The sequence below is a fragment of the Gekko japonicus genome, unplaced genomic scaffold, assembly GCF_001447785.1.
Source record: "Gekko japonicus isolate JY-2015 unplaced genomic scaffold, Gekko_japonicus_V1.1 scaffold568, whole genome shotgun sequence".
In the NCBI taxonomy this organism is placed as follows: domain Eukaryota; kingdom Metazoa; phylum Chordata; class Lepidosauria; order Squamata; family Gekkonidae; genus Gekko; species Gekko japonicus.
The window spans coordinates 705341-720048 of NW_015169190.1; the positions used below are offsets into that span (position 1 = coordinate 705341).

At 46.1% G+C, this 14708-nt stretch overlaps 1 protein-coding gene across 1 annotated transcript in view; it reads right to left on the reverse strand.

Moving 5' to 3' along the window:
• Positions 1-14708, reverse strand: part of SLC36A4 (solute carrier family 36 (proton/amino acid symporter), member 4) — a 113957-nt gene that overhangs the window by 93504 nt on the left and 5745 nt on the right. The window contains exons 2-6 of the mRNA XM_015416226.1: positions 11015-11165; positions 10532-10622; positions 7706-7794; positions 6589-6684; positions 2625-2709 (exon numbers count right to left, since the gene is read on the reverse strand). Of these exons, the coding sequence (XP_015271712.1) occupies positions 2625-2709; positions 6589-6684; positions 7706-7794; positions 10532-10622; positions 11015-11165 (512 nt within the window). The remainder of the gene's footprint in view (positions 1-2624; positions 2710-6588; positions 6685-7705; positions 7795-10531; positions 10623-11014; positions 11166-14708) is intronic.

A 14708-nucleotide genomic window follows, 5' to 3' on the forward strand; every position in this document is an offset into this window, starting at 1 on the left:
TAGCGCAACAAGTTCCTTCCTTCCAGAGGCCCTCTCTAAAGTGGCATAATTTAGATTACCGCCACACCACACTGTATCTCCGTCACCCCCTTCCTAAGTTTTCCCCTGCTTTGATGCGATCTTCGCCAAACCTGGTTTGATACAACCTTTTGGGAAAGATCACTCTGCTCCCAGTTTGATCCTGACAACAACCGTGTGAGGTAGCTGAAGGTGAGAGAGAATGAGGAGGAGGAGGAGGAGATTGGATTTATACCCCACCCTTCACTGGGAGTCTCAGAGCAGCTTACAAACTCCTTTCCCTTCCCCTCCCCACAACAGACACCCTGTGAGGTAGGTGGGGCTGAGAGAGCTCTGAGAGAAACTGCTCGAGAGAACAGCTCTTGTCAGAACTATGGCTTGCCCAAGGTCATCCGGCAGCTGCAAGTGGAGGAGTGGGGAATCAAACCAGGTTCTCCCAGATTAGAGTCTGTGCACTTAACCACTACATCAATGACTGGCCCAAGATCACCCAGTGAGCTTCCAGGGCAAAGGGAGCAACTGAACCTTGATCTCCCAGATCCTAGTCAGACACTCTAACCACTATACAACACTCTTATTTATGTAGCCTACACTTCCATGAAAATAGAGGGAGGAGGAGGAGCCGCCACCAAGAAGCCCTCTCTTTATGCTCTTGGTGTGTGAATGCAGCAACGCCCAGTGTCAGTAAAAGGACACTTGATTTTAAAATTCTTCACACGTGTTTGGGGGGGAAACCTGATTCTTTGCTGTCATATTGTTATCCATTGATGATCTGCTTGTTTTATCAAAAGTTTGTCCTACAAAAAGAAAATGGATTTCAGGTGGGGTTTTGTGTAGTGGTTAGGAGCGTGGACTCTATTCTGGGAGAACCAGATTTGGTTCCCCACTCCTCCACAGGTAGCTGCTGGTGTGGCCTTGGGTCAGTCACAAGTTCTCCCAGAGCTGTTCTCTCAAGAGCAGTTCTCTAAGAGCTCTCTCAGCCTCACCTACCTCACAGGGTGTCTGTTGTGGGGAGGAGAAGGGAAAGGAGGCTGTAAGCCGCTCTGAGACTCTGAGTGAAGGGTGGGGTATAAATGCAATTTCTTCTTCTTCTTCTAAGTATGCCTCCCCTTCCCCCAAAAAAAGAATCAAAACTATGCACATTTGAAGAAGAAGAGAAGAGATTGGATTTATACCCCTCCCTTCACTACACAAAGGTGTCTCAGAGCGGCTTACAAACTCCTTTCCCTTCCCCTCCCCACAACAGGCACCCTGTGAGGTAGGTGGGGCTGAGAGAACTCTTGACAGAAACTGCTCTTTTTCAAGAACAGCTGTGCCAGAGTTATGGCTTGCGCAAGGTCATCCAGCCAGGTGCAAGTGAAGGAGTGGGGAATCAAACCTGGTTCTCCCAGATTAGAGTCCGCACACTTAACCACTACACCAAACTGGCTCATTAGGTATTTCACTAATGGACAAACTTTGTTAACAGCGGGTGGGGATGAAGGGACCTGAGGCAGATGTTACTTTGACTTCTTACTTCTAAGTGATGCTCGTGTTCAATATTGTTAGGAAAGTTGTACTGGCAGACATTTGGGAAGGTTTGCAGAATGTGTAAGGTTGACAGATTATTTTTTTTCCCTGTAGGTTCACAGCTAAATCTTAAACCTGCATATGTAAACTTTGTTTACATTTCTTAACATTGGGAGATTTTTAACTTCCAAATTCTACAAAGATCATTAGGACACCTTCAGATGATCTTTCCTACCCATGCATGGGAAGGCTTATGCCAGTTAAGGTTCTACAGTGTGATGAATCAGTGGGAATGCATTAAAACCACCACCGTGACTTGTGCTGGAGGAGATCATAAGTACATAAGAGCGTAAGAAAAACCCTGCTGGACCAGACAAATAGTCCATCTAGTCCAGCATCCTGTCTCACACGGTGGCCAACCAGCTCCTCTGGACAGTCAACAACAGAGCATAGAAGAAGAGATTGGATTTATACCCCACCCTTCACTCGGAGCCTCAGAGCGCCTTCCCTTCCTCCCCCCACACCAGACACCCAGTGAGGTCAGTGGGGCTGAGAGAGCTCTGAGAGAAATGCTCTTGAGAAAACAGCTCTGAGAGAACTGTGACTGACCCAAGGTCACCCAGCTGGCTGCATGTAGAGGATCAGGGAATCAAACCCAGTTCTCCAGATTAGGGTCCACCGCTCTTAACCACTACACCAAACTGGCATAGAAGCTAAGGCCTTCCTCTGACGTTGCCTCCTGGCTCTGGGATTCAGAGAATTACTGCCACTGAGTGTGGAGGTTCCCCTCAGTCTCCACAGCTAGTAGTAGATCAGGGAGCTAATACAACCTGCCAGAGCATCATTTGCTCCCAGCGACTCAGCACTGTCAGGATGTAGCCCACTACAGACTCTTCAGCCAGCACAAAACGAACTGCTATCAAGGGCAGCCCTGGATGCATTACACTGTAGCAGTCTGGTCTGAAGCTCACAAGAGGGTCAACAGCTGAAGGGACACATTCAAGTTTATTTTTAAAAAATAGACATAATTCAGAAATGGGATTAAATGTAAGAACACCCCCCCTTCCCCCAGAATTTTCATCTCCAGTGCTACTTACATGCTTCATATTTTCTGCTAAAAATACTATATAGACGCTGCAGAAGCCCAGCTGTGTAATCACCAGGAAGAAGTCAACGATGCACCTAAGAGGAAAAGAAAAACCAACTAAAGGTTAAGAGATGCGTGCTTTGTAGAGAGGCAGCTGGCACTGTGACAAAAATCAAATGCACTGAAGTCGTCTGCAAGTCAATGACGCTATTCCTGCAAGGTCAACGGAGTGGCTCTGTGAGTACTTCTATGTTAAGGAGGCACTATTCAGAAATCCAAGTCGGAGCCCAAGGCTCTGCACTCAAAGAAGCTCAAGATGCTCAAGAGGAGTGGAAGGAGATCACTTTGACAACAGCCGGAATGAAAAGAAACAAAGGCTTTGAAAAGAGTGTTGAATCCTGCCCTGGCGTGGATCGCCCAGGCTAGCCTGTTCTCGTCGGATCTTGGGAGCTAAGCAGGGTCAGCCCTGGTTAGTACTTGGACCATGTAAGTCCAGGGTTGCTATGCAGAGGCAGGCAATGGCAAACAGAAGTGGGGGTGGCTACAAGGGTAGATGGCTTCAAGAGGGGATTGGATAAACATATGGAGCAGAGGTCCATCAGTGGCTATTGTTGGGGGCAGTGATGCTCTGTATTCTTGGTGCTTGGGGGGGCAACAGTGGGAGGGCTTCTAGTGTCCTGGCCCCACTGCTGGACCTCCTGATGGCATCTGGTATTTTTGGCCACTGTGTGGTACAGACTGTTAGACTGGATGGGCCATTGGCCAGATCCAATATGTTATGATCTCTCATGTTCTTAAACCACCTCCGAACATCTCTTGCCATGAATTTTGCCCTGCATTTTAAAGCATGCCATCTTGTTTTAATAACTATCATTGCACTTTCTTGCAATTGTCGATTGTTAAATGGTTTTAAATGTTGGATGTTTTTTTAATAAAAATCACACATATATCACAAATTATATTGTTATACATCCTTTTTCTCCTTTCTCCCCCCCCCCCCTTATGGCTTCCCACAGTGCTCCAACCTCCAGCTCTATCCTTAGAGTTACTTCTAACCTCTCTGTTTCTTTATACATCTACCGGTAACTTATCTTTCAGCTGTTGTACTTATATATTTATCTACTAATTTTCAATAATTATCAAAGCAAAATAAATTGTTCTTTAAGTCCCAATATTTCTCTAGATATTCTTTAAAGTCCTTCCAATCTTCAAAAAAATTCTTCAGCCTCCAAATGTTTAAATTTTCTTGTCATTTTGTCCATTTCAACCATAAAAAGCAATTTCTTTATCCATTCCTCAATTTTCAAGTACCTTGTCTTGTTTCCAACTAAATGTTGGATGTTTTAAATGTTTTAATTGTTATATGAATTTTGGCACGTTGGGGGCCAAGTAATGTGAGCCGCCCTGAGCCCGCTTGCGGGGAGGGTGGGCTATAAATGCAATAAAATAAAAATAAAAGGAATAAAAATAAAATGAAAACCCTATTGGGTCACCATAAGTCAGCTATAACTTGATGCTACTTTTCTTCACCACCACCACTGAATTCTTTGGGGGCAAGAGTGATGGCCTCTCCATGGTCACACACCCCTCAAGCAGAAGAATATTTCAGACAGAGATCTGCAAGCCAGAAGAAACGAGGTGACCAATGCAGTCACTAGTCAAGTTCACACGTCTATTGGTATCACTTCCAGAGCACATCCTCAAAGGATGAGCTCCGAAGCATGCAAAAGACTTTAAACATTCCCCCCTCCCCCAAAAAAGCACATGCATGTCACCACAAACAATGTACTTCCTTAAGGGGACAGCAACTGCATCACCAGGCATCTTGTGGTAACTCAGGGAGCTGGATCCCAGAGGAGATTTCCACGCACGGAGAGTTTTTGCAGAAGGGCTAAAATTACTCCTCACTGTCTAAGACCAAGATGGGTAGCCATGTTAGTCTGTCTATAGCAGTAGAAAAGAGAAAAGTCCAGTCGCACCTTAAAGACGAACAAAATTTGTGGCAAGGGATGTGCTTTCGTGAGTCACTGCTCACTTCTTCACTGCTCACTCCTTCTAGCGAGATCTGAAGAAGTGAGCAGTGACTCACGAAAGCACATCCCTTGCCACAAATTTTGTTCGTCTTTAAGGTGCGGCTGGACTCTTGCTCTCCTCACTGTCTGCTTGTGCTAAGTGAAAGCGACTGAATCTCCAGCTATCTTTTCCAAGAGAGATGACAAAGTTATTTCGTCCAACAACAATGTCAAAACTCCATTAAATAACTATCATGCCAACTGCCTTTGGCACATTGCATTGCTCTGTACGTTAGAACTAGGATAACAGTGGTAACTGGCTGCCTAATTCCTTTTAGACCTGAGATAATGCTACTTAATGTTTGGCTGGATAAAATGATACCTGCAATTAAGACTTAATAGCAATGTTATGTGCAGTAGGTCGAATGGCAATTGCTTCTTCTTTGAAAAACCCAAAGGTACCAACAGTTTCTGCTTGGTATAATAAGGTATGGGACATTTATATAATGGATAAAATTGACTCTCCAGAGAACTCACATTTTGTGGAACTGTGGTTTCCTGTAATTGATTATACTGCTAAAAACGAAGATACTATTCAGTGCCCATGCACAAAAGAGGTGTTTTTTCTGTTCTGATAGTTCAGATTTATTTTCGGAAGTGCTCACATAGTCAAGTGTTTTGAGACTGTTTTATTATGTATCTTTGGTATTGCATGGTTGAATTGTAACCACGTTGTTGGCATGGGGGGGAAAACACAAACTTCACCTTAGAGTTCATAAACTCAGAATGCAAACTGTGCCCAGCATCCAGCACAGGTGATATAAAAGTTTGTGGGAGTGGAAAATGCTGTCAAGTTGCAGCTGACTTTTGGCAACACCAGAGGGTTTTCGAGGCGAGAGACAAACAGAGGCGGCTTGCCATTGCCCGCCTCTGCGTAGCAACCCTGGACTTCCTTAGTGGTCTCCCATCTAACTACTAACCAGAGCCAACCCTGCTTAGCTTTTCAGGCACTGATGAGATCAGTCTAGCCTGGGCCATCCGGGTCAGGGCAGTGCCTCCGGTATATTTAGTCTGTCACCGTTCATAAAACAGCTTTGGAACTTGGGGGCGGGGTCACAACAGGTACCGTCCCCAACAAAGCAGTCCTAAGCAGAGTTACACCTTCCAAAGCCCATTGACCTCAGTGGACTTAGATGGCGTAACTCTATTTAGGATTACACTGTTAGACATGCAGCCCGTGTACTACTGGGAAGCCAGTTTTATTACCATCCAAATGGGACCTATTCCACAGAGGCAACCCCACATTATTGTGGCATCCTCTGTATTCACTGCTGGGCAAAGTCTGCCGCAGTCTGACTTTACGAATGGGAATAAGAAGTCTGCATTTGATTTGGCCCTGATCGTGCAAAGTTGCAGGTTTTTTCTTTTTCCCGGAGTGTCTGGCAGCATTACGCTCACATACTTTCTTTTAAACTGGCAACCCATCATGTCAATTCTCTAAATGTAGTAATTGATGGTTTAGGTTTCAATTTGGAATTCTGGATTTTTAAACTGTAATACTGATTTTACTGTATATTTAATTGTTGGAAGCCACCCTGAAGCCCTGCTTGATGGGGAAAGGAGCAGGATATAAATTGAATGAATAAAAACAAAGGTAATGAAGGAAGAGGAGGAGGAGACTGGATTTATACCCTGCCCTTCACTACCTGAAGGAGTCTCAGAGCGGCTTACAATCTCCTTTCCCTTCCCCTCCCCACAAAAGGCACTCTGTGAGGTAGGTGGGGCTGAGAGAGCTCTTTCCAGGGCTGCACTTGAGAGAACAGCTCTGAGAGAACTTGTGACTGACCCAAGGTCACACCAGCAGCTGCACGCGGAGGAGTGGGAAATCAAACCCGGTTCTCCCAAATTAGAGTCTGCGCTCCTAACCACTACACCAAACTGGCTCTCTGAAGAGGTGCTTACCTTCCCCAAGCGGCTCTCTTCTGGAAGCTGTCAAAGGGACCCAATTCAATTGCATAGCTCACTGTGTCACTGTACCCTAAGGAAGTCTTTTTCAACCTAAAAGGGGAAGGGGAAAACAAAAGAAAGGAAGAGGGGAAGAGTAAGCATTTCCTCATTGAGAGTTACTGACCAAAATGGAATTTTGCTAAAAGGGGACTGTGCCTCGCTTACGAAAACGCACTCACAATTGGCAAGCAAGACGGGGTAGGCGTCGATGCATTTCAAATTAAGCAACTCAAACAGGGCCATATACATTGGGGGAAGCAAGCCATACACAAGACACCATCATAGAATCATAGAGTTGGAAGGTACCTCAGGGTCATCTAGTCCAACCCCCTTCACAATGCAGGAAATTCACAAATACCTCCCCCTCCACACACCCTGGTGACCCCTATTCCACACCCAGAAGATGACAAAAAAACCTCCAGGATCTCCAGCCAAACTGGTCTGGAGAAAAACTGCTTCCTCACCCCAAAGTGGCAGTCAGCATTTCCCTGGGCATGTAAGAAAGGGCCACAAGAACTAAGCACTGATACAACCCTCCCTGCCCTCCCTCTCATGATCTGCCTCAGTTCACACTATCAGCATTGCTGTCAGATGGCCATCTAGCCTCTGTTTAAAAACCTCCAAAGAAGGAGAGCCCAACACCTCCCGAGGAAGCCTGTTCTACTGAGGGACCGCTCTAACTGTCAGGAAGTTCTTCCTAATCTTTCGCCAAAAAATTCTTCTGATTTAATTTCAACCTGTTGGCTCTGGTCCGACCTTCTGGGGCAACAGAAAACAACTCCGTACCATCCTCTCTATGACAGCCCTTCAAGTACATGAAGATGGTTATCGTATCACCTCTCAGTTGTCTCCTCTCCAGGCTAAACATACCCAGCTCCTTCAGCCTTTCTTTGTGGGGAAACTTAAGAGCAGATAAAAGCCTCTTCCCGAGATCAGGTAAAACTCCAAAGGGAAAAACAGACAAGACCCCAGTCACAAGCTCACAAGCATGCATCCGAGATGAGAGGGAAAGCGGGGGAATCTCTCACTAAAGTCTGGAAGAAAATGAGTTCGGTTCTCCACCGCCGCTTACCTTTGACATAGATTATGACTGCACCGAACCAGGATGTGCATGCAGTGAACAGACACCATCCCAATGATCACGAGGCTGATTGGTCCAAGCTGTATGGGGAAGGCATTTTTAAAAAGATATACCAAATTAGTATCTAAAAACCTTACAGAGTACTCTTTGCTTATATTGCACCCGAAACTCAATAGCAATGGAGGAGGGAGGGAAAGAATTTGATACTGAATTTGAAATTTGATATTTTGCGCTTTGCGGGAGCCCCCACTTTCAACAGAGCATGCAAGTTTCTAGCGCTTATTGTGCTCAGAAAGAAGTGCACATCCAGATCAGAAGAGCCAGCAAGGTTGATCTCCAGATCTTTGCTCCGAAATGTCACCAGCAAGACTCTAGCTCCACTCACAAGTTACAGAGCACACACGTGCAACCTATATACAGTGTACACCTGATTCTTCTTTATACCTGTATTGAGTAATTCTCACGTTACATTCAATGCACATACAGCTGAACAGGTGATTGAAGTCACATGTTTACCCAGCCACTGGTTCCCTGGCACACCGACTCTTTCAGTCTGGTGTAGTGGTTAGGAGCGCTGACTCTAACTTGGGAGAACCGGGTTTGATTCCCCACTGCTCCACATGCAGCTGCTGGTGTGACCTTGGGTCAGTCACAGTTCTTTCACAGCTGTTCTGGAAAGAGCTCTCTCAGCCCCACCTACCTCACAGGTTGTCTGTTGTAGGGAGGAGAAGGGAAAGGAGATTGTAAGCCACTCTGAGACACCTTCGAGTAATGAAGGGCGGGGTATAAATCCAATCTCTTCTCTTCTTCTTACAAGCAGATGCACCTGCAGGCTATATATGCGTTAGAAACCACCGCTGTGGGAGATGCTACCATCAGAGGTTCTCCCAATTCCAACTGCCAATATGGACTTCTCAGTTTCCCCTTTGCCCTGGCACGCCAAACGAAAGAGAGGGAAGCAAGGATTGCCTCTTTGACAGAAAAGCCTGATGCAAAAAGAGGTTAAAAATCAAAACTAGAATAGAGTTCTTGCTTCTGTCCATTCCGGCTCCCCACATCTGGAATTTTGTTTCCTTACACTGCTAGTGTACAAAATTCAGCATCCTCTACCATGCTGCAAGGAATCTGATCACATATACTTTGTTTATAGTCCACCTTTCTCACGGAGTCTCAACACGGATTACAGGGGGGAAAGTGGTGTGATCTGACAGTATAAGGCAACCAATGTACAGTGCAGTAGGATTTGGATTGCAGAATTCTGGCGCAATGCAAACAAACTACCTAAGGCAGGTAAACTATAGATAATGCAGAAAGGGGATAACAAGGCAAAAATAATTCAGTACAAGTAGGTGATGTTGTTGCAGTGGGCTATTCCATCATAAACCTGCCCTCCCTTGGGCTGTTCATTCTACTGCAGTTCAACCTCTTTTTCCAGAATGCCGCCTTGAACATTTTGGCTTTACACATTTGGCGGAATGATAAAAAGTGGGGGGGGGGCTTCCTGACCTCCCAGGCAGGCCATTCCACAAGGCGGGAGTCATCACTGAGAATGCATGCGAATGGGCAGCTGCCAATCTTGCCCACTTGCAGGGTGGTACCTCAGGTGAGCAAAGCTGTTGCGGTGGAGCGGCAGAGTTGTACAGGAGCTCTAGCTGGTATTAATCCCCTCATTCTGAAGAACGAGTTTTTGTCCCCTCAAGACAAGCAACCAGGAGATGCAGAAGGGGGAAGGGAGGTCAGCAGGCAGCACTTAGGGTGTGCCTCTGTGAGGAGCCATTTCTGAAACTTGTGAAGAGGAGCAGCTCTGTGCCCATGCGAACGTCTCATTTTCCTCCCCACCACATTTCAAAGAAAGGAGAAGGAGAAGAAGAAGGAGAAGGAGGAGGAGATTGGATTTATACCCTGCCCTACACTACTCGAAGGAGTCTCAGAGATGCTTACAATCACCTTCCCTTCCTCTCACCACAACAGACACCCTGTGAGGTAGGTGGGGCTGAGAGAGCTCGGAGAGAACTGCTCTGGAGAGAAAAGCTCTGAGAAAACTGTGACTGACCCAAGGTCACCCAGCTGGCTGCATGGGGAGGAGTGGGGAATCAAACCCAGTTCTCCAGATTAGAGTCTGCCACTCTTAACCACTATACCAAACTGGCTGGAGAAGGATGGGTTGCAACAGACACACTTTCTGAACCTTCACAAGAACCATGCAACATAGGTCAGGCAGCGGGAATTCTCCAATGCCATGGGAAAGTGAGTTTACCTCCAAGGGGACTACCAGCATGAATCCATCTACGGCAAGATCTGAATCAATATCCCAAGCTGCCTTACACAGAGTCAGGCTGTTGGTCTACCTCCCTTCACTATTCCAACCAGGCAACTCTTCCTCCAGGGTCTCAGGCAGTGGTTAGCTTCTGCTGCTTTTGATCTTTTAAGTGGAGATGGAAGGGACTGAACCTAGGACTTTCAGAACACAAAGCAGGTGGCTCCTCCAGCTTGGTACAGTGGTTAGGAGCACGGACTCTAATCTGGGAGAACCAGGTTTGATTCCCCACTCCTCCACTTGCAGCTGCTGGGTGACCTTGGGCAAGCCACAGTTCTCTCAGGGCTGTTTTATCAAGAGCAGTTCTCTCAGCCCCACCTACCTCACAGGGTGTCTGTTGTGGGGAGGGGAAGGGAAAGGAGATTGTAAGCCGCTCTGAGACTCCTTCGGGTAGTGAAGGGTGGGGTATAAATCCGATCTCCTCCTCCTCCTCCTCCTCCTTCCCCCCCAAAACAGTTTCCCCAGAAATATTATTGTTATAGGAACTGGCTAGCACTTACCACAAGGCCTGCATTTTTTATTGCAAGTGGAAGGCCTAGAAGTCCAGTCCCAATGTTCCCTTTGAGGAGGTGAATGAGCGTTTGTATGTACCTGGGGGGGAAAGAAAACCAGAGACCACAGAATACCATCTGTAAGCTGGAAAAACTGCATCATTAAGAAGCAAATAGCCTAAGCACAATTGCCACAATGTGTTGCCAGCTCTGGGTGGAGAAATACCTGGAGATTTGAGGGGTGGAGTCTGGGAAGAGGGCGGGGTTTGAGAAGGGGAGGGACTTCAGCAGGGTACAATGCCACAGAATCCACCTTCCAAAGGGGAACCGAGCGCCATCATCTGGAGATCAAATGTAACAGCAGGAGAGCTCCAGGTTCCACCTGGGGGTTGGCAACCTTACCAATGGTGCATATCTACGGCAGCCATAGGAAAGAAAAGAAATAAATTGCTCTTTTTTTTTTAAGTCTCCGAGGAGGAGTATGGTACTTACGTAATGCCTTCTTCCTCCTCAAGCTGGTATTTCTTTTCTGCGGGCAGCAACGTTTTCTTTTCCTTATCTTCACCTTCTTCCACGCCTTCACCTTCGTCTTGCTGCTCATCTTCCGCGCCTTCTTCAATTAAAGGCTCCATCACTTCCAGGTCTATTAAAAAACAAAGAAAACCCCTGTCTTTTAACCATTATCGATTAATTACTATCTATAGCCATGGAGATGGTGTACGATCATTCCTCCTGCCAGAAATCCTGTAACGCAAGTAATTATGAACCCAAATACAAGGCACGGACCACAGTCTAACAGGGCCAAAAAAATATTTCTTAAAGTATTACAAAGAACCATTGATTTTTATCGCCTTCCAAAGCCAAAGCTGAAAGTGGGAAATTTTTGCTTCTTCTCCAACTGTAACAGGTCAGGACTACAAGTTGGAGTATCACATGGACTGTTGGTCAAACAAAATTCCCTGCACACAGAAGTCCAAGATGGCACCCCTAGGACTGCCTGGCCCCTTTCTGGGCAGGGGAAGAGGAAGCAGAAGATCGGGGGTGGGGGGCGGATAGAGCTAGGCCAGGATGCTGCTCTCTGACTGCTTGGTTTTCTACATGCAAATAATTTCAATTTCTACAAGAGACAGACCAAGTTTAGGCTTTCCAGTAAGGCAGAGAAAGACACCTGGGTCTGTGCCTTTAATGGTTGTTATACTGGAATCAGCAGTACTTCAAACATGGTATTACTACTCAATGTTTACACTCTAGATGTTAATTTTCATGCATTTCTAACATGTAGGGGGGGAAACCTTACTGGTCCCACCATCCTTTTTTTTGGGGGGGGGAGCAGGAGGGAATAAACTCGGTGGGCGGGATCAAAATATGCAATCCTTTCCCCCCATTAAGTCTCAATTAATTATACCCCTTTAGCAACATAAACACCATGAATTATAACACATTTAGCATATAAAACTGTACTAATTTGGAATATTTATGAAACTTAAAAGAACAAATGCTTTTGTTTTCTACAAGGAAAACTGCAAAACTCCCGTGAATACTTGATGCGTTCTTCTACTGAGTGAAGCGATTGGTCTATCCCAGGGGTGTCAAACATCGGGCCTGGGGGCCAGAACCGGCCCATCCAGGGCTCTTAGGCAGCTCGCGAGCAACTGGTGCAATGGAGCCTTTGTGGCTTCAGCACAGTGGAACAACCTCATCTGCAGCAGTCAAGCAGTGCGGGAGTGTCTGCCCAGTGCTGCACCTCTGCCTCTCCAGCCTGCTGCCGTGTGGGTTTTCCTTTGCACACCCCTCCCAGCCCATGGGGCCTTGCAGTGAGAATACACCAACTCGGAGCTTACCAGCTGCTGCCCTTTATACAGTGTATACCTCCAGGACCTGGCATTATGTTTCAGGGCACACGTGGCACGGCCCGACAAAGTGACATTGATGTCAGATCTGGCCCTCGTGACGAATTAGTTTGACACCCCTGGTCTATCCGTTTCTCTCCACCCCCCACCCCCCCGATCTTCTGCTTCCTCTCTCCCTGCCCAGAAAGTGGCCAGGCAGTCCAGAACCGGGATGTAATTTCTAGGGGCGCCATCTTGGACTTCTTTTTAACCTGGTCTTCTTTTAACTTTCCTATTTTAATTTTGTTATGATTGGAATTTTAATGTTTTGTATACTTTTGTATACTTGGCTCAAGTGGTTAAGACGCTGAACTGCAGAATGGAAGGTCGGTACTTCAGCAGTTCGAGACCCGAGTGCCGCATGACAGAGTGAGCTCCCGTCTCTGGTCTCAGTTCCTGCCAACCTAGCAGTTTGAAAGCAAGAAATTGCAAGTAGATAAATAGGGACCACTTCAGTGGGAAGGTAACAGCGTTCCGTGCGCCTCGGCATCTAGTCATGCCGGCCACGTGATCACGGAAATGTCTTCAGACAGCGCTGGCTTGGAAAGGGAGATGAGCACCACATCCCTAGAGTCAGATCCGACTGGCTTTTGAGCAAGAGAAACCTTTACCTTTATTATACTTCTTTCATGGTTCTATGCCTTTTTGTTGTATACCGCCCAGAGCTCAGCACAAGCAGGGATAGGGTGATGAAATAATAATAATAATAATAATAATATCAAGGTCAGTATGGATTACTCCCTGACTGGGAGCGGCTCTCCAAAGTCTCAGGCGTAGGTATTTCCCGTCACATACTACCGGATCCTTTTAACTGGAGATTCTGAGGACTGAACCTGGGACCTTCTGCATGTAAAGCAGATGCTCTGCCACTGAGCCAGGTGGTCCCTTTCCCCCAGCACTAAAAAAAGTCCTGCAAAATGCTATATACTATGCTACTGTAGCACATATATCTTAGTTTTAGCCCCAAGTACCCTTTCCAAATTTTTCAGTGGAGAAATTAGAAGCTTTAGGGAGTGCTGGTATTTTTCTCTTTTGGGATGGGGAAAAGATTTTTTGAAACAAGATTTTACTCACTCGCTGTAAACTCGCTGTAAACTCACTCGCTGTAAACATTTTTAAAAATCTTCATATAGAGTGTTAAAGCAATTTCGTATGTACTGCAGGAGTGAGGTGTTTTCAGAGACTGTATTTACACAGGTTTAATTGTGTACAATCAATAGGCTATAATGTATAATATGCATGGAGTTGAGGGGGTTGACAAAGAGAAATTTTTCTCCCTCCCCCAAAACACTGGAACTTGAGGGCATCCAATGAAGCTGAGAGGCAGCAGGTTCAGGACAGACAAAAGGAAATACTGCTTTACACAGAGAGTGATTAAAATGTGGAATTCGCTGCCAGAGGATGTAGTGATGGCCACAGGAATAAACAGCCTTAAAGGGGGATTAGATAGATTCATGAAGGATAAGTCTATCAATGGCTACTAGCCATGGTGACTGAGAAGAACCTCCATGTTCAGAGGCACTAAAGCCCTGAATCCCAGAGCCAAGAGGCAACATTAGGAGAAGGCCTTGGCTTCTATGCCCTGTTGCTGGCCCTCCAGAAAAAGTAGCTGGCCACAATGTGAGACAGGATGCTGGACTAGATGGATCACTGGTCTGATCCAGCAGGGCTCTTCTTATGTGTATAATCCCATTAGATCCCAGGGTTTTAAACTTGCTATCCAAATATGCTGCTAGTCCTCTTGTAACTGTATGAGACTTTCTGTCCAAATAATACATTTTCTTTTGGTCACTACAAAAATTAGTAGTGTCCATTTTCTAGCTATATTTTTTTCTACCTCTCACATAACAAATTTTCCTACAGGGAAAAAAATGTAAGTTTTGAAGATCCCTGAAAATTTTCTTCTTCAGGTAGGTATGGGATTCCCCCCACACCCCAAGAAGGAGGAGGACATTGGATTTATACCCCGCCCTTCACTTGGAGTCTCAGAGTGACTTACAATTTCCTTTCCCTTCTCCTCCCCACAACAGACACCCTGTGAGGTAAGTGGGTCTGAGAGACCTCTGAGAGAACTGCCCTTGAGAGCACAGCTCTGAGAGAATTGTGACTGACCCAAGGTCACCCAGCTGGTTGCATATGGAGAAGTGGGGAATCAAACCCTTTTCTCCAGATTAGAGTCTGCCACTCTTAACCACTACACCAAACTGACTGTACACCAATTAACACTGTGGTAGCAACCACCACTGAAACAATGTTATTTTAATCTGCCCAGCCAATCAACTCTCCAGTGACAAGAA